Source organism: Suncus etruscus, chromosome 5, assembly GCF_024139225.1.
Source record: "Suncus etruscus isolate mSunEtr1 chromosome 5, mSunEtr1.pri.cur, whole genome shotgun sequence".
NCBI lineage: Eukaryota > Metazoa > Chordata > Mammalia > Eulipotyphla > Soricidae > Suncus > Suncus etruscus.
In genome coordinates, this window is record NC_064852.1 from 47,127,015 (window position 1) to 47,147,412 (window position 20,398).

General features: G+C 36.3%; 1 protein-coding gene and 1 non-coding gene across 2 annotated transcripts; one reads left to right on the forward strand and one right to left on the reverse strand.

Moving 5' to 3' along the window:
- The first annotated feature begins 1,689 nt into the window (after positions 1 to 1,689).
- On the forward strand, positions 1,690 to 1,822 carry LOC126010197 (small nucleolar RNA SNORA51). The gene has a single exon (XR_007496323.1). It is a non-coding gene; the product is annotated as a small nucleolar RNA SNORA51 (small nucleolar RNA).
- A 263-nt stretch (positions 1,823 to 2,085) lies between these two features.
- Positions 2,086 to 19,449, reverse strand: MMADHC (metabolism of cobalamin associated D). The gene is made up of 8 exons (XM_049773018.1): positions 19,356 to 19,449; positions 18,830 to 18,894; positions 13,725 to 13,869; positions 11,500 to 11,717; positions 8,050 to 8,155; positions 7,150 to 7,280; positions 3,094 to 3,180; positions 2,086 to 2,365 (listed from the first exon to the last, which is right to left on the reverse strand). The coding sequence occupies exons 2-8, from the start codon at positions 18,836 to 18,838 to the stop codon at positions 2,171 to 2,173; spliced, it is 891 nt and encodes a 296-aa protein (XP_049628975.1). The 5' UTR covers positions 18,839 to 18,894; positions 19,356 to 19,449; the 3' UTR covers positions 2,086 to 2,170.
- Between the last annotated feature and the right edge of the window lie 949 nt (positions 19,450 to 20,398).

The following is a 20,398-nucleotide window of genomic DNA, read 5'->3' on the forward strand; positions in this document are numbered from 1 at the left end:
CATCTATTGAGCGCCATCTAGGCTGTTTCCAGAGTCTGGCTATTGTAAACAACGCTGCATTGAATATAGGTGTGAGAAAGGGATTTTTGTATTGTATTTTTGTGTTCCTAGGATATATTATCCCCAAGAGTGGTATAGCTGGATCGTATGAGAGCTCAACTTCCAGCTTTTGGAGAAATCTCCATATCGCTTTCCACAAAGGTTGGACCAGAAGGTATTCCCACCAACAGTGAATAAGAGTTTCTTTCTCTCCACATCCCCACCAGCACTGCTTGTTCTCATTCTTTCTGATGTGTGCCAATCTCTGTGGTGTGAGATGGTACCTCAGTTGTTTTGATTTGCATTTCCCTGATGATTAGTGATGTGGAGTATTTTTTATGTGCCTTTTAGTCATTTGTATTTCTTTTTTGTCAAAGTGACTGTTCATTTCTTCTCCCCATTTTTTGATGGGGCTAGATGTTTTCTGTCAGTGCCTTGTGTATTTTGGATATTAACCCCTTATCTGATGGGTATTGGGTGAATAGTTTCTCCTACTCTGTGGGTGGCTCTTGTATCCTGGGCGCTATTTCCTTTGAGGTGCAGAAGCTTCTCAGCTTAATACAGTCCCATCTATTTATTTCTGTTTTCACTTGTTTGGAGAGTACTGTTTCCTCTTTAAGGTATCTTTAGTCTCAATGTCATGGAGTGTTTGACCTACATGTTTTTCTATATACTTCATGGTTTCAGGTCTGATATCTAGGTCTTTAATCCATTTGGATTTTTACCTTTGTACATGATGTTAACTGGATGTCTAAGTTCGCCTTTTTTACAAGTGGCTAACCAGTTGTGCCAACACCACTCATTAAAGAGGCCTTCCCTGTTCCATTTAGGATTTCTTGCACTTTATCAAAAACTAGGTGATGGTCTATCTGGGGAACATTCTCTGAGTACTCAAGCCTGTTCCGCTGATCCTGAGGGTCTGTCTTTAATCCAATACCATGCTGTTTTGATAATTATTGCTTTGTAATACAGTTTAAAGTTGGGGTAAGTAATACCTCCCATAATCCTTTTCCCAAATATTGCTGTAGCTATTCGTGGGTGTTTATTGTTCCAAATGAATTTCAGAAGTGTTTGTTTGATCCACTTCTTTGAAAAATGCCATGGGTATTAGAAGGCTTGCATTAAATCTGTACAAAGCTTTGAGGAGTATTGTCACTTTAATATTATTAATCCTGCCGATCCAAGAGCAGGGTATGGATTTCAATGTCCATGTGTCTTCTCTTATTTCTCATAGCAGGGTTTTATAGTTTTCTTTGTATAGGTCCTTCACATCTGTAGTCAAGTAGACTCCAAGGTATTTGAGTTTATGTGAGTCTAATGTGAATGGGGTTGTTTTCTTAATATCCATTTCTTCCCTATCATTATTGGTGTATAAAAAGGCCATTGATTTCGGTGTGTTAATTTTATAGCCTGCTATGTTGCTATATGCATCTATTGTTTCTAAAAGTTTTTTTTTTGATAGAATCTTTAAGTTTTCTAAGTATAGTATAATGTCATCTGCGAACAGTGAGAGCTTGACTTCTTCCTTTCCTATCTGAATTCCCTGATATCTTTTTCTTGCCTAATCGCTATAGCAAGTACTTCCAGTATTATGTTAAATAGGAGTGGTGAGAGGGGGCAACCTTGTCTTGTACCGGAGTTTAGAGGGAAGGCTTTCAGTTTCTCTCCATTGAGGATAATATTTGCCATTACTGTATAGAAAGAGGAGGTAGAGTAAATGCACCCCATATACACCTCAACCCAGGCCCTTTGCCTGGTCTGTATTGTGAATTGGGGGACAAAAAAAAAACAAAAAACAAAAAAAAAAAACCAACAAATGTGTGATTTGTAGACAATAATAATTAAAATGAGGCTTTACCATGTAGGTGGAAATATTAGGTCAAACCCAGATTATGTGTTGTCATATTTTTTACAATGTGTATTCAACAGAAATTCAATCATAACATGAATGACCATTTGAGATTTAAACGATCAGAAACCAACTGCCAAAGCTATAAATTCAGAAATGTTGAAATAAATACCTAGTAATGAATAAAATGTAAACACTTAAGCCTTTGACAAGTGTTTATAGATCAACCCAAATACCCAAATGTTATATACAAGTAGTACAGCAAGTATCTTGATATTACTGTTAGTTTCCACTTAATTTCTTCATAATATGGCTGTCTGGTGTGGCATTAGTGAAGATACTTCCTACAAACACATGGGTACCCCAGAGACTATGACGGATCACTTTACAGCAGCCAAGATCATCAACAAAGAATCCTAAATGTCGGTAACGTTCATCTGTCTCAAAGAGAGTGTTGTTTGTATAAGGTCCAAAAAACTAAAGGAGATAAAAACGAAGTCATGCTTTCATTAACAAGAAAGAAATGAAGTGATAATTTTTAGGTCAACACAAAGACAAAATACAAAGATCACATGCAATAACTGAAATGCCCTATTATTCCCTTTTCTCCTGTGAATTCTGGAGATGTGAAATTAATATATAATCTAGATTCAAATACGTGAAATTACACTGGCTTTAAACATGGAATAAAGTTCAGACAATAATTTGTAATTTACATTCATGATTTTCCAAGGGAAAAAAAAAAAGAAAAGTCAGGGTAAGTTTTACTTTTATTTTTATACAATTTTTTTACTTGACCTTGAGAATAGTATACTTCTTCCGAAGCAAAGAAAGACAATTACTATTCTTATATCTAAAAAATAGTCTCAATAGTCTAATTGAGAATGGACATTTAGGTCTTCAAAAAATAATTTTATAAATGTATTTCCAAATGGTGCATATCTGAACAGAGCTTTTACTATCTATATTTTTTTAATTCAGAAGTTAAGAAAAACTTAGTATTTTAATAAAAACAATTTAAAGTTAAAAAGCTTAATTATAGGTGGAGAGGTCTATCAAAATTGCGAATGCAACGGAACGATAACTGCACGCCTTTGGCAAACTGCATTATTTTTAGTGATCTGCTTTTCCCAAGGTTGTAATTATATTAAAAAATTTTCCTACTACATATGATATCCTATGGCTTTCAAAATATATTTACTCACTGTCAAACCAGATGATGGATCAATAAAGTCAGCCCAATATCCTTCAGCTCGAAGAGCATAGCAAATTTCCTTAGCACCACTGATGAACTGTATAAAAAAAGACCCAAATATGTTCAAGATAACAACATTAATAGATCGATTTTTAAATTGTTTTTTTTTTTTTTTTTTTTTGGTTTTTGGGTCACACCTGGCAGTGCTCAGAGGATACTCCTGACAGGCTTGGGGACCATATGGGATGCCGAAAATCGAACCTGTATCCATCCTGTGTTGGCCGTATTCAAGGCAAACGCCCTGCTGCTGTGCTATTGTTCCAGCCCCTATATATTGCCTTTTAAAAATAAAATTTAAAGTATCTTTATTGCTTCAGAGCAAACTAAGTAAGATTAAACACACTGGCAAGTGTAGTCCCAAAATAAGATTAAAAAAATAAACTGTAAAGTCATAAGGTTATTTTTACTAACATATAAGATGAATAACTATGTAACAGTTTTACTTCGTTTAAAAAGTCTAAATTGCAGAAGCTGGAGAAACAGTAGAAGGGTTTAGGAGACTGCCTTGCACATGGGTGACTAATTCACTTGTCAGCACCATACATGGTCCCACGGGCTTATTGTCTTTCAAAAACACATCTATATATATTTCACATATGTAAAATATTTCTGAAAGGCATAAAATAGTCGATGAACAAAGAACAGAATTGGATAGAACTTTTGCTTCCCACAGTATATTATGTATCTTACCTATAGTATATACTCATAACATTCTAATTGTATTACCTACTCAAAATTCCCCTATTTTCTATGGTATCTTAATCAGAGTTACTGGAAATCTAAGTGGTCTAAAGCACCATTTAAAAAAAGGGGGGGTAGCAAATATTAGTTTCATATTACAGTGTTAAAAATACTTGTTTAAAGAGTGATGAGTTTAGTTAGAGAAATAACTACATTGTGAACTATCCTAACAATGAGAATGTATGAGGAAAATAGAAAGCCTGTCTAGAGTACAGGCAGGGGTAGGGTGGGGAGGAAGATTCGGGACACAAGTGTTGGGAATGTTGCACTGGTGATGGGGGGTGTTCTTTACATGACTGAAACCCAACCACAATCATGTTTGTAATCAAGGTGTTTTAATAAAATATTTAAAAAATAAAAAAAAATACTTGTTTAAAATAAGGAAAAAAATCTGCTTAGCTATCAGAGAATAAAACTGGTATCAAACTGGCCATCCATTTTAATAAAACTGAATAAAACATGTAAGGTAATTGTTTTAGACTCAACAAGTAAACAATGATTGTTTATTACTGTGACCTTTAAGCAAAGGGGAAAATCCCTGTATTAGCTCCAGCTTTTTGTCTGGGGATGGCCAAGAAATGGAACCAAGGTAGGTGGATGGTGTCACTGAGTTGAGAAAGTAAATAAAAGCATTTGGAATTTGTGGAGTGAAGTACTAAAAGGATATTCAAAAGCAAGAAATTGGAGCATTCTTTGGTTATATAGAGGGCTATGCCCTTGTATACATGATGTAAGACCTTATAAGGTTTAGAGCACAAGGTGCTAGTTGTGGAGCTGAGGGATGAATCACACTATCAAGAGTTATGAAGTGTTAGGCAGCACAAATTTATGACCCCATCTAGAAGGGAAGATCCCGTTGAAAAATTTTAACATCCAGTTGAGACATATGTCCCAAAGTTGAGGACATACAGCTGCATCTTACAGAAGGGGATTATCAAACTGAACCCAAGGTCCAATACAGCTAACTGTATGGTTTTATTGGGATACAGTCATGACTGCATCTTTTATGCTTTGTCTTCAGTTGCATCATTTAATAATACATTGGTAAAGTTGTATAGTTGAGATTCTATTGTTTGCAAGGCCTAGCATAATTATTGCTCCTTATAGCAAAGGTCATAAACTTCCCTGACTTGCTATGCAAAGTTTAAGTTTGTAAGCTAATAAAAAACATTAATATTATATTCTTTAGTTTTCATAATTTTTTTTTTTTTTTTTGGTTTTTGGGCCACACCTGGTAACGCTCAGGGGTTACTCCTGGCTATGTGCTCAGAAGTCGCTCCTGGCTTGGGGGACCATATGGGACGCCGGGGGATCGAACCGCGGTCCGTCTCCTAGGCTAGCGCAGGTAAGGCAGGCACCTTACCTCCAGCGCCACCGCCCGGCCCCTAGTTTTCATAATTTGTATTATATTTATTGTTTAATTATCTTTGTGATTCCAAAAAAGAAAAATGAAACGCTATAGAATACAGTTTAGAAAATGTGAGTATGTATCAATTTAATAAAAAATAGCAAAGAATACAAATATAATACAATTAATTATTTGTGAAGGTCAACTAAGTAATTTCAAATTATCATTGGGGAAGAGCCAGTTTAAATATTTCTAGGATTACTGTTCATCATCAGCAAACACTGACATCTACTGGAAAAAAACTAGAATTTACTTAAGTCATAAAACAAAATGTTTAATAAAACAGAATATTTACTTGAATAATAAGCTATATATAAATAATAAGCTATATATAAAATGATTACTAGCATTAAAAAAAGAAAATAAACATTAATAATAAGGTAGAAATCATATGACAAAGCAATGCTGCTATTTCAAAGTCCTAAAATAGGCAACAGAAAATGGGCTCATTATTATTGCTGAGGTTAGTATCAAACAGAAAGTTCTAATTTTTAAATGGTCAAAAAATATGTCCACTAGTGCAACACCTATGTGAAAACTATCAAGTAAATGAGTGGCATTTACTGAGAATTACCTTAATATATAAATATCTATTTACATTTTAATGCTTTAAATTGCAAAACTCGCTATAATCAAACACAATGGTCTTATAGCTTCCTTTTTAAAATGTGACTTATTCAAGACATGAAATTTATTCGTAAGTCTGTATAAACAAGTTTCAAGTTATCATAAATACTGCTATTTAAGTTGTACCTTTATTTATAAATGAAGGACAACTATATATCCAACCCTCATGAAAATGTAAAATAAGCTGTGGCACATTATATCACATTAAAGGAAATTAAACGCAATGTTCATTGTAGTTATCTAATACTCAAATGAGTTACTTTTTTGTTTGTTTTGTTTTTTGTTTTTTTGGGTCACACCCGGCAGCGCTCAGGGGTTACTCCTGGCTCTACACTCAGAAATCGCTCCTGGCAGGCTCAGGGACCATATGGGATGCCGGGATTTGAACCAATGACCTTCTGCATGAAAGGCAAATGCCTTACCTCCATGCTATCTCTCCGGCCCCAAATGAGTTACTTTTAATCTGTCATTTAAGCAGAATATTCCTATCTTTCAGACAAAGAGCTGATATGACCCAATGTTTAATTTTTAGAGAAACTTATTTTTTAAATAAAAGACTTCAATTTTCATTTCTTAGTAAAAATGAAAGAGATGAATCCATACAATGTAAATACTGCTTAGATTTTATAAAGCATATCTATTTTATAATTGATAAAAATGTCAAAATATTTCCACTAAAGCAAGAGACAAAAAAAATTGAAGATATTGTATGCCTCCAAGAGTAATTCCTGAATACAGAGTTTGAAATGTGGTCCAACACCAAAATGAATTAAATATTTAAAAAACGAGGATACATTATCCTCAAACTAGATATACACTGTTAATGTTTACTTGACCTTTTGGATAATTTCCACCTTTTATTTGTCAAGTTTGTACCTTTTACAGGCAAGGACCACAGCAGACTCAGAGGACCAAAGCTCCCTCATGCAAGCAAAAGAAAGAAAAAAGGCAAGAAATACCAATGAAAAGTCACTTTTATATTTTGCCTTTTTACTATATTTTCCTATGCTTCCTAAGTCAGACAAAGATTTGATAAAAAGCATTGGACAAGACACTAAAAACGTGTGACGCTTTTATTCTCAGAAAAGATGGAATACTGAATACTGAAAATTTCAGTATTCTTTAATACTGAAATATAATGGCATAAAACTGATAAAGCCTAAGTAGATACCCAATGTTTCAAAACAGTGGTAACTGGTAGTGAAACAAAATTATAAAAATAAAAATTACCTTCTCTAAGAGTAGCTCTCTTTCATTTTCTACCTCCTCACTCCAAACCGTCATATCATTCTTAGTTTTTTGTGTTACAGTCAGAATCATAAGTTTGTTGGTGGCAACCTCAGGAAACAGTGATTCAAAATCTATGAGACAAAACAAAACATATCAAGAAGAAAATAACTTTTAAAAAGAAAAACATGTATTAAAATATTTCTTTAAAAAATCGTAAGTTAAATTGTCCTGATACCTAGTTTAGTTAAATGCATTATCATCACTGAAAAGAGTGAATGGAACTGAAATACTTTTAACAAATTGTTTTTCAGACCACACATAGCTGTATTCTCAGGATCACTCCTAGTAGGGGCAGGGGAAAGATCTGTGGTAATGGGGATCAGACCTGGGTGGGCTGCAAGCAAGTTGGGTGCCCTGCCTTCTGAAATATCTCTAGTTCCTTATTTCTACTAAAATGATGTGTAAGTAGAGTGACATATTACTAATCTTACAAATGTTATTGGGGCCACAGAGATTAGTAGAGGGTAGGGCTCTTGCCTTGCATGCCGCCGATCTGGGATTTCTCAGAAGCCTGTATGCTAGATCTAGCATCACCAAAAGTAACTCTAGAAGGCAGAGCCATAAGTAAACTGAGCATCATTAGGTATGGCCCAGAGACCAAAAAAAAAAAATTAGGTAAAACTTACTAAAAAAAAAAATCTTTTTTTAACAGTAGCATTAAATCAGATTCAAGGGACATTGTCTTTATTTTGTCTATGTAGTAATTTCCTACCAGACAAGCTAAAATATTAAGTTTCAAAGCAATACAATTTTAATAGTGCACATTACTCCAACATTAAGAACCTAATGGCATTATCTAATCCACATCAGCATAAAAGTCTTTTATAAAGCACAACGTACCTCTTCGCAACAATTCTGGACATGTTTGAATTGCACACTCTACTTTGGCACTCTCAAAATAGGTTTCTGCACTATTAATTTCTTGTTCAATAGCTGTATCATTACCCTAAGGGGAATAAGAAATGTAAGAAAACAACAATCTGGAGTTCATATAAAATGATTTTAGCCAGCTATAAACTTACTTCCCTTAGAAAGTTTTTATTTAATAATCTTATTTTTATTGTTGATGGTCCAGTGTTTTCTTATCCAAGGTGAAAATGTTTTAGAATTCTAAGAAAGTACTTTTTAATAAAGATAAAATATGCTGATAACTTAAGACAAAGGTTCCTAAACTTACTTGTTCCTACATCAAAAATGAAAAACTACTGTGTTCTTTCTTAAAGTGAACAAATAGGAAGCATCCTTCGATCACATACGTCTACTAGTGACCCACTTGAATTATTCCAGTGCCTGCTGCCCCCATTGGGGGTAGTATTGCCTATTTTGTAAAACACTGACTTGATGTGAAGATTGCTCAGAAACTAAAATGCTCTAAACATGTTCTTTAATATTACCTCTTAAGATATTATGTGATAATATCTAATGATTTTTTTGTTCTGTAATCTGTAAAGTGAAGAAAACAGCAATAATTTACAAAAGAGGATGATTTAATATATAGCCCGTGTTACATAAAGTACTTAAATACATAGTACTTAGAGGTGTTTCACTCAACTAAAATTTGATGGACACTAAAAACTGAGTATTAAGACCAAAGTGGGTACTGCAATGAATTTTTAGATGACTGGTCTTCAATTTGGCAGAACTGACAGAAAAATTACAATGAAAGTATAATTAAAGATGTAAGTGCCTTTGACTTAAGACTATAAGTTTAGAAGGGAAAAAAGAAGTTGGGGTGAGAGGATAGCAAGTAGAGTACTTGCCTTGTACATGGCCAACCTGTGGTAGACCCCTGGTACCCTAAAAGGTCTCCTAAACTTGCCATGAGTGATCCAAGTGTAAAACCAGGACTAAGCCTTGAGCACCACTGGTGGATATGCCCCCCACCCCACCCCCCCAAAAAAAACAAGAAGGGAAAAAACTTGCACTGTGGGAACAAATTAGGAAAAGTCTGAAATCAACATATTTGGACTACATGTTAATTTTTGTACCTTAGAGACAAAAAATAGGTCATGAGTATGACTTAAAAATTTAGGAGAAAAAACAGGGTAGAATAAGAGTTAATAGGGTAAAGGTAAGCAATGGCTAGAGGATGGTAGATTTCAGAACAAAAACAAAGAAATATGATCAGAATTTTAAGAACACAGAGGATTATAAGTAGTAGTAAGAGTTAGGTCTGGAAAAATCACAAATGCAGACTTTAAGACTACAAGCTGTAAGGAATATTTGCCAGATATAAATAGCCTAATGTTAGTGTTACTAAGGGGATGTATGATAATGAAGAGGAGGTGATAGATCAGTAATAACTATCAATAACTGATCAGTGGATTTAAGTATACTATATACATATTTTTTCTTATTAGTCCTCATAAAAAATTTGTGGGATAGGAGCCAGAGTGGTAGCACAGTGGTAGGGCATTTGCCTTGCACATGGCTGACTCAGGACAGACCAAGGTTTGATCCCTGGCATCTCATCTAGTCCAGAGCGAGTGATTTCTGAGCATAGAGCCAATAGTAGTAATCAGTGCCACCGGTGTGACCCCCCCCCCAAAAGAAATGTGTTGGATAATCATTTTAATATATAAAGATAAACTTACTCAGAGAGGTTCAGTAACTTTTGCAAGGTCACAAAATACATTAACAATGAGCTAAATAACCCTGTATTCAGAATTAATCTATCTAGAAGTCCATTAGATTATTCAGATGAAGATGAGGTCTAGAACTCCAGATATATTAATAGATATTGAAAGAACACAAATCATTTAAGAATTATTTTAGAAATAAAAATTATTTAGCATTTGTGTGCATATGAAGAGAGTAATCCAGGGTAGTAACCCTATCATTTTTGTTTTAGAAGAGTGGAAGGGGCCTAAGTCATTCAAGCTGCTGATATGTGAGAATGAGGTTTTGAGAGAGAGAGAGAGAAAAGAACTAGTCTATATTAGACATGCGTAGCCTGAGAACTTGACCATCCATATGAACACATTCAGCAGGGAGTCAGAAATACTGAATCAAAATTGTTAGTTTTGATTAGAAAAGAAGCACTGGGCAATGAATATAGTTCAAGGGGCTGATACATATGCTATGTATGCAGGAGTACAAGGTTGGACTTCTAGCATTGCATCCAAAGTTCCAGTGGGAGTAATCCTCATGTTCTGAGTTGTGAGCAACCAGAGACCACTGGATATGGTCCAAAAACAAACTAGAAACAGAATCAGTAATTTAGAAATCAGAAAAATGTACTCTATGAAGAAGAGATTAGGTGATTAAGGGAAAATTTGATGAAGTTAAACGTGAAAAATACATAGGTAGACAGAGGGGCCAAGAATAAGGAATTACCTGAGACAAAAAGCCAAGAGAGGGGCTGGAGAACTAGCACAGGAGGTAAGATGTTTGAATTTGTAAGCAGCAGACCTAGGTTCAATCATCAACACCCCAAATGGTCCCTGGAGGACACCAAGAGTTATCTCTGGGTGCAAGCCAGGACTAAGCCCTTAGATAAGACAGATGTGGCCCCAAAACCAAACAAAAAATTGAAAAGGAGAACCATATTCCAATATGTGTTATTCAATATAATATCAGTAGAAGAACTCAGTGTACTACTTTGTAGATATATGAAAAATGGGGCTTAAAAGATCAGGAGTTTGACAAACAATGAACTGCAAGAAACTTCCTACTTCAGTGAATAGAGTGATTTAATACTTAAGAACTGACTTATGGTTGGACAGTACAGAAGGTAGGGTGCTTGCTTTACACACTACCCACCCAAGTTCATCCCAGGCACCCCATATGGTGCTCCAAGCCCCCCAAAAAGTGATATCTGAATTCAGAGACAGGAGTAGCCCCCAAACAAAATAAAATATACTAATATCAGTATCATAAAATCATTTAACATACTTAGTAGTAGTTATAAAACCCTACATACAGGGAGAGAGTACAGTGGATTTGATGTTTGCCTTGCATGTGGCTAACCTAGATTCAATTCCTGACACTCCAGATGGCTCTCCTATATTGCCAAGGAGTGACCCCTGAGCACAGACCCAGGAGTACTGGTGGGAATTGTTTGCAAACAAAGCACAAAAATAAAAACAAAAAAACAATACCCAAGCCCTACTTATTAAGAAAAAATGCAAACATGCCACAGTACAATGCCAAAATTTTAGAAGCTATGTATATTGTATATTTGTGTATATATATTTGTATATATATTATATATTCCAGAATTGAATCTTTTTAAGTTCTTCAATAAAAATGATATGCTCATACTTAAAAAATAGAGCATTAGTAATTTACCTGAAATTCATTCACATATTGTGCCATCACAAACTCATGTCTTTCAGTTGATAAAGGTTCTGCTAAAACATCAGGTAAAGTTTTATGGACCTGGCTTATCTTCTGTGCTGCAGTTCCATTAAGGTGGCAATCAAAGCCTATGTTTCCAGGAAGCTGAAATCTCTGATCCTGAGGTCCAAAAGGTCCCATAGTTTCATCAGGCCAGACTGTTCGAGAGCCTGAGGAGGATAAATAATATGAATCACATATGTATCACTTTTTCCTTATCAGGCAAACTGAAAGAACGCTCTTCTTACAATGAACTTTGATTAAAAACAACAACACGGAGGAATAGCACAGCGGCGTTTGCCTTGCAAGCAGCCGATCCAGGACCTAAGGTGGTTGGTTTGAATCCCATTGTCCTATATGGTCCCCGATGCCTGCCAGGAGGTATTTCTGAGCTGACAGCCAAGAGTAATCCGAGCACCACCAGGTGTGGCCCAAAAACCAAAACCAAAAAACCAAAACAAAACAAAAAACAACAACAACAAAAACCACACACACAAAAAATCAAAATAATGTCTTTCAATGTTATTTTCCTGAGTATGTTCCATTCATTTCCAAAACAACAATCAAAGTAAGTCCATTATTAGGGAGACGACTGAAGTATTATAATTTTTATATATGTAATTTTAAAATATTATAATTTTATATAAAATAGGAGAGCCATATGGAGTGTCAGTAATTGAATCTAGGTTAGCTGCATGCAAGGCAAACACCCAATCCACTGTACTCTCTCCCCTATATGTATGGTTTTATAATTACTAATAAGTTAAATGACTTTATTATACTGATATTAGTAATGTATATAATGCTTTATAGATTTATTAGAGATGGAAAATCTTAATGGTACTGATAATGAATAAAATCTATAGCATTTTACATAGAGGAAATGCTAAGTTAAAGAGTAACAAATGACATTATCTTATGTACATATATTAAAATTTTTATTTTCAGTTTTTGGACCACACCCAGCGGCGCTCAGGTGTCATTCTTGGCACCGTGCTCAGAAATCACTCCTGGCAGGCTTGAGGGACCATATATATGGGATGCCAGGAATTGAACCTGGGTCCGTCTTGGGCTGGCTGTGTGCTAAGCTATTGCTCTGGCTTCACGTATATATATTAATGTTTTTATTTTATTTAGGATAATCCCCTTAACCAAATTAGGTTAAATTACTAAGAATATGGGGCCGGGCGGTGGCGCAAGAGGTAAGGTGCCTGCCTTGCCTGTGCTAGCCTTGGACGGACCACAGTTCGATCCCCCGGCGTCCCATATGGTCCCCCAAGCCAGGAGCAACTTCTGAGCGCATAGCCAGGAGTAACCCCTGAGCGTTACCGGGTGTGGCCCAAAAACCAAAAAAAAAAAAAAAGAATACCTTTAAATATTTTAGTATACATTATAAACCTTCAACAAGGCAACAAGACATGACATATCATTTCTCAAATTTATCTAATCATAAAACTTATAAAATTATTTTTAGTTACTAAGTAATGTGTCAATAACACACATTACTTGTGTTGTAAATGATTACTGAGAGATAACCAATGTTTATCTAGAAAGTGACATCACTAAATATTTTGGCATGATTTCAGAATACATTATGTAAAATGGGTCAGGAATAGCAGGCCTCTAGTGTGGTAAGCTATGATTCAATAAACAATAACATAAAAAATGCCAGCTACATTTAAGAATTTTCAGAGACTGGGGATATGGAGCATATGGGGATATGGAGCAATGATATGGGTTTTGTTCCTGGCACTGGGGGGAAAAAGAAAGAAGGAAGTTGGCAAAGATCAGAAAATAGTAAAGAAAATAGTAAAGTTTAATAGTATCACAGGAGTGATTTGATAGTACAGTGGGAAAAGGCTTGCCTTACTTTGATCCCTGGTATACTCTGTGGTCCCCCAAGCCTACCCAAAGTAATTCCTGAGTGTAATTAATCCCAGCATGCCAGAGTGGCCCCAAAACAAAACAAAGAGTCCACTTAAAGTTCAAGAAAATATATTCATTCAACCTTATAATGAAACTTTAAGATAGAGACATATGGCAGAACCCTGTTTTTATTTGACGGCATACATTTCACTTTAAAAGATCAATAATAACTAAGGAAGAAAGTATCATAGAAATTGAAATACAACTCTAAACACCGAGACCATTTTAAGGCAATTTTAACTTTTACTCACATATATCTGGGGGAGCAGTGGCCACATGAGATTCATCAGAACCTGAAGATCCAGCAGTTGAAAAGGCTTTAGGACTGACAACCCTTTTAACTAAAGAGCAAAATCCTGGGAGATAGGAAACGAGCCTGGCTCTGTTACAGAGCACCTACAAATGAGATAAATTTTAGGTTATCTGCTAAGATTGTTATTTTGCATGCCAACTTCCATCAAATTTCAGAGTACAATGTGATTTTGTTTCTGTTTTAGTTTCTGGGTCACACCTGGCAGTGCTCAGGGGTTACTCCTAGCTCTGAGCTTAGGGGTCATTTCAGGTGGTGCTCGGGAGATCATCTGGGATGCCAGAGATTGATCCTGGTTGACAGTGCATTAGGCAAACACCCTGCCCATTGTGCTATCACTCTGGCAATACAATATCTTTAATAATAATATTTATTCTATTATTGAGCACTTACCTAAAATAAGTATTATGTCTATTTTAAAAAAAGTAACTTTGGGTAGAAGTGTGTGCCTTTTTCAATAAAAGAATCAAGAGTGCTAGACTAGGAAGAAAGAAAAACTTTCAAAATAGCAATATTTAGCAGTAACACTAAAAATGTAGAATAAGCAGAAAGGTTCTTCTGTCCTTAAATGAAGTCTTTTCAGTATCAAAAACCCTTCTCATTTTTTTATAGCTATGAATTGAATTGTGCCAATTATCACCATATAACCTTTCCTCTTGCCATTTTTGGCAATGTCCACTTTCTTTGGCTTTATTTTGTATGTACTTTTGTGATACACTTTTTTGTTTCAATGCCCATTTCCTAAACTCCTGAGATATTACAAAATAGAGAATGTGCTCCGTTGGCTCTCATCCATAAACTTATAGCATAATACTTGTCAGAACAATTTAAGATGGGTTGCAAAAATGCTACTTATTTTGGTAAATAAGGTTTAATATTGTTACACATATTTGTGTATTATCTGTCCCTAACAGCAGACTAAAGTAGTATCATAAGAGTTTAAAGCTCACAAAGCAAAAAAAATTTTAATCTCTTTTCTTATATTAAAATATAATTGCTAATTCTTGGAACAGATGTAAGAACAGGGCCGGGAATATGGCTTAAAAGGGATGTGTACTGCAAGCTTGAAAAGTAGGTTCCAAAAAGCTATGAGAACAAAATATATGATTTATGAAATGCTTTTAAAATATCTGAACAACTAAAAAATTTCTAGGGAAGTAGTAGTCTCATGGGATATATATGAAGTTTTGAAGAAATTTCTAAATTAGGAAAAGGTCATTTTAATGAGTGACTTTCAGGAACACCCCTGGGTAAAGTCATAAAGATCACTTTAGAGGACTAATAAAATGCAAGGGGGTAGGCCTAGGTGCAGTGATGGCTAACTTTTTGAGTCTGAGTGCCTAAACTGCCGCACAAAACCAAAGAATTTCCTCAAAGTGCCAGCACGTCCTCCCAATGGCCAGTCCAGCCTTGTTGCCAGGTGAGCTGCAAAGCAGACACGGGCATACTCGCCTCCCACCGCGCCACATATCTTAATTGCGGACCTTCCCGAGTGCCAGCTGCAAGGCCTTCGCGTGCCAAGCTGGCACACGTGCCACAGGTTTGCCATCGAGGGGCTAGGAAATGCAGCTAAAAATAGGCCTGAAAGGAAACTTGTGCTCAATAGTTGCCACAGACCATAAAGAACTTGTTACATCAAGGCTATAAATCAGAAAATTAATTTAGAGGCAGTGAAGAATAAAGTGACAAAAATAAGGGATGTTTTATAAGGCAGTGATTTTCAATTATAGTACCCTTTGTCAGATGTCAGTAGGCAGGTATCAAAGGTTGAAACCACTGCTTTAAGGAATTTACAAGAGCACTGTAGAAATAAGTTGAACTAGGATTTAGAAAACAGCTGGAAGAAAGTCATGAATATATTAAAATAGTTCAGCAATTTGACACCTTAGAACTATTTTCCTTTCAGAATATTCTAAAATCTATCCAATCCATGTTGTTGTTACTGTTGTAGTTTTTGAGATCACATTTCTCACTATAAATAAAGAGGATATCATTACTGGCTGAAAAATTTCCAATATTATCTCCCATTCATTACCATAGTTTTTAGTAATATAAATATATCTATCTACCATTCCCATACTTCATTGCCTTCTTCCATAAAGCACAAGATTTCTTCTGTTAAAATGCCTTTTCGTTATTTATACCTAGCAATTCCAACTTGTTCTCAAGACTTGGATAAATAGAACTTTTTAAGAGTCTGAAAAGTGCAAAGGCATGTCTAAAGAGCATTGGTTTGCCTACCTAAAAAAAATCAAACATGTTCTTTAGGGCTTGGACCCAACAAGTCTAACAAGTCAAAAAAGATAATTATAGGGTCTGGAGCGATAGCACAGCGGCAGGGCATTTGCCTTGCACACAGCTGACCCAGGATGGAACTGGGCTCAATTCCAGGCATCCCATATGGTTTCCTGAGCCAGGAGCAATTTCTGAGCATAGCCAGGAGTAACCTCTGAGCGTCACAGGTGTCCCCCCCCCCCCCCAATTACGTTTTTGTTTTTTATACCTACTAGTACAAACTCTGGGTGTTTCATTGAACTGAGGTCATTTAAAAGAATTTGCCTTGGCAGCCAAAGCCAATATCAACTTAAATTATCGAATACTCCTGGCTCTGCACTATTTATTAATCTTGGTGGTGCTATGAGGACCATACAGACTGCTGGGGATTGAGCCCAGTTGGTTGTGTCCAAGAACCTACTGTACTATTTCTCTGGCCCCCCACATATGAATTATTTTTTTAACCTGATTCTAACATTACTGAAATAGCTGAACTGACAACCATTAACTATGATTTGTGATCCTTCACATTGCTTCACAAACACAGAAAAGCTTATCTGAATTATTTTAGAGACTGCCTGCCATTGTTATTTTAGCCTAGATCCTATTTTGGTCTTATTGCCAAACTTTTGATTATACTTAATAAATTGTAGTTATGCTTCCAATCTAAGAAAGTCTATCAAGTATCATTTTTGTGGCAAAACAAACCAATGTCTAATTAGCTCATGGAGAGGGGGATAATGACACTTCTAATTTATCTAACTTGACCTTTTGACCTACATGGTTTTCAAATCTTTTGCCCAGAAAGTAGAATATTATGCAGATTTTAAAGATTCTATAACATTGGGGGCAACTGGCGAATATAACAATTACAGGTGAAATTAAACCAACAGCTTAAAAATGAAACGAGGTAAATCATTTTAGTTCAAGGATAAGTATGTGTCTTATATTGCTATGTCAAACAAATTTAGGATTCAAAGCTTAAGATAATAATTTATTAGGATTTTTAAGCAATCTTTTAAATATTGCTTTAGGAGTCCTACTTTTGTTCATAAAGGAAAAAAAGTGGTAAATACCAAGTTTGAAAATAACCAAATGTGAATATCAATAGAAACTGAGATTTCATACAAGTTCAGAATGAGCTCTTTTTCTAACTCCAGAAGCACTATATTCCCATTATCAAAGGTATTAGCAACAAGTGACTGTAGTTAGGAGGCTGCTCTTTATCTCATAAATGAGAACAGTACCCACACTTCAGCCAATTAATTTGCAGACAATTTCAGAGACTCGAGTCTCTGAAATGCGGGTGTTTATAATCTTTGCCATGTTTACTAACGTGTTCCAGAGATGCCAATCTACTTATTTCTAAATTCCACTCAGGATTTAAAATTCATAAAACTTGTTTTTCTTAAAGTATTTGAATATTAAAACTAAAAATTATTACAGGTGAACAGCTAACACGAAAGGATTTATCATGTTTTTAAGGAAATGCTTCAAACATTCCCTTTCTGTAGTTAGGGCATAATCAACTTTCAACATTAAGACATCGAGGATTTACTTAAGACACAAAAGGACTGGCTCCAAGACACTTAAAGATTGGCTTTAAACATGCCCTGAGTAGGTAAATCCATAAGACAGCTCTGTGGTGTTGGGACAGGGAGGAGAAATGTAAATAGAGTTTTTTTTTGAAATGATTAAAATGTTCTAAACTTAAAAAAAAAAAAAAAAGATTGGCTTTAAGTCAACCTTAAGACACCAAAGGATTGGCTCCAAGGGTTAGGGTGTTTTGTCCCATAAGGTAGGAAACAGTTCCCTCATCACTGCAGGGTGTGGTCCAAAAGCCAAAAAATTGAAGAGAGAAAAAAGGCTAAAGTTAGAGGTCAATTTTTCATAAGTCCAGATAGTTACATTAACTTTTACTTAACATTTCATTCCCTATTAAAGGTATACTATAGAGCTAATTGTTATATTATTCTTTCTAACACAGCAATCTGATTACAACAAAATAGTGTCTAGATGACCTAGTCTGGCATTCAAGAACCCCAACTCTATAATGTAATCTTATTTCCCACTGATCTCCTTCACTGGTTTTAGTTCAAGGCGGAAGAACTTTGTTTTTCAGAACCCCTATCTCAGGTTTTAAGACTTCCCCTTTCCCATGTCTTTCACAATTCAAATGGAATGTCTCTAGAGCCAGTGATCCGGGGACCCCCCTCTTTTCTCTCTGCACCAAGCTTCGGAACTGCACTGTACCTTGGTGAAGCTTTAAAAAAAAAAAAGTTCTCAAAAGGTTATTTTGAACATTTCTGCCGCTGCTATAATGTCTCTTGGACTCTACTCCTGGTATTCTTAGAGTGCAGGGAGGTTCCCGTCCATTAAAAAGATCTGCAACAGCTTGGGCAGAATTTGGAAAAGTGCTTTCCAGCACCCAAACTGTTAGAAACTTCCAGTTCAGGAGAGAAAAGCAATCAAAATCAAGTTAAAAAAAACCGGCTTAAGAAACAAGTTCTACATCTTTTAACACAAAAGAGTTTTTGCAAGGAAGCTGTCACCCCGCGTTTGAGAACTTCTCCTTCCCAGCTGCTCGCTTGCACAAGCAGTTTCACAATAAGGGGCGTTAATCAAACAAACTCTCATTCCCAAGAATATCGTGTCACCCCTGGATTTTTTTTTTTAAACTCATCCCCCGTCTCTCCAGGCCTTCCAGAGTCCCTTAAACGACCCCCCATACCGCCAAGATAAGTCGTCCAGAAATAAATCGAGTCTACTCACATTGGCCATTTCTGGTGGAGAGGGTGGAATGGACGCACAAGCGCTGTCCTGAGATAAAGTTATTCCTGGGAAAGGAACAAAAACAAGACAAGCTCAAGGCGATTTAGGTTATGACAACAGATCAAAGAAAGGCGTAGGGGGACACTAAACCTTCTCCATCCACTAAGGGGGTGCAGATCTGTGCACTGTGGCAGGCCCCAAAGAAAGCAACAGGCCTCCTCAGCCTCCCTGCAAGCCAGGGGGCCTAAATGCGCCCCTACTCCCTCCCCGCTCTCAGGGCTGGCTTAGGACCCCGGAAATCAACTCCAGATGACCAGGGGGTGGGAATGGCGACGAGGTGACAGGGCAGATGGGCTGAAGGTCGCCCAAGTTGACAAAAGGTTCAAGCAAAGGTGAGAGATCAAGGGGGAGCCTAAAGGCCCCGAGCACGACTGCGGGGCCCCTTGGGAGCTGGGGCCACGCTGTCCACTGTGGCTCGACGACGTGCGGAGCTGGAGGGGCTAACCCGGGCGGAAACCAGCCCTACCAGAGAGACCACAGCCGCCGCCTGCAACTCCCGCAGCCGGACGCTTGCCGCTTGTCAAAATGGCGGCGGTGTCGGCGGCAGGGGCGGGGCGACGCGTCAGCGCCCGCGGCGGCGGGGCGGGGAGAAGAGTCGCTTCCGCGTGCCTCGATGCCCGGCGGAGCGCCGAAAGGACGATGCGCATGCGTACCGCTGGCCTGCCTGCCTGCCTGCCTTCCCCGCAACAGGGTTTTTCTTTGGTCCCACCTACCTGGATGAGGATGGGAGTTGGGAGGTGGCGTGAGATGCTAGGCGACTTGGAAAACGCACAGAGGGGCACTCCTGAGTTGATTAGGCTCAGTGTATTGATATATGTATATATATATAATAAAAAATAATAAATCAATAATAAATATAAATAATATATAAATATTATATAAAATATATAAACATATTGTATGAATATTAGATAAAATATAAATAAATATATACAAATAAATGTAAATATAAATAATAAAAATAAAAATAAAAATAAAAATATATATTTTTTGGTTAGTTCATGGAGCTATTTGGTGAATTCACCCCCCATCCCATCCCCAAACCCAAGGCATCCTTATTTCCTACTGCAGATAAGGTTTTTCTGGATAGTTTATTTTTTACACACTTTTTTTTTTTTTAGTAGAGGGCACTTACAAATAAAAGTGTTTATTAGGCCCTTGATGTACTCAATATATATAAATCATATGTATAGCTTTAATTTTCATTTGCAAGTTAGACTCTTTTTTGTTTGTTTTCGTTGTTTTTTTAAGTAACTGAATTCCACCCTTATTTTTTACTGATGTTTGTACTGCTGGGTAAATGTTTCCCTTGATGTGTTTTTGTTTCTTTCATTCTAAAGCTGGATTGATAATATTTCCCTCCTCACCATTGTGAACATTAAATGAGTTAGTATGTAGCTCACACATATATACGATATACAGACACAGAATTTAGAGTTTGTACCAAGTGATCACTTACACAGAGTGTTGAAGTTACAGTTTATAAATTTTATACTTCTCATTCTCTTT

What these genes read in the sequence shown, in the direction of transcription:
- MMADHC (XM_049773018.1), bottom strand. An exon ending in AATATGTGAATGAATTTCAG is followed by an intron (nt 8,156 to 11,499) that starts GTAAATTACTAA and finishes TATTCCCCTTAG; the next exon opens with GGTAATGATACAGCTATTGA. An exon ending in ATCCATCATCTGGTTTGACA is followed by an intron (nt 2,366 to 3,093) that starts GTGAGTAAATAT and finishes TATCTCCTTTAG; the next exon opens with TTTTTTGGACCTTATACAAA.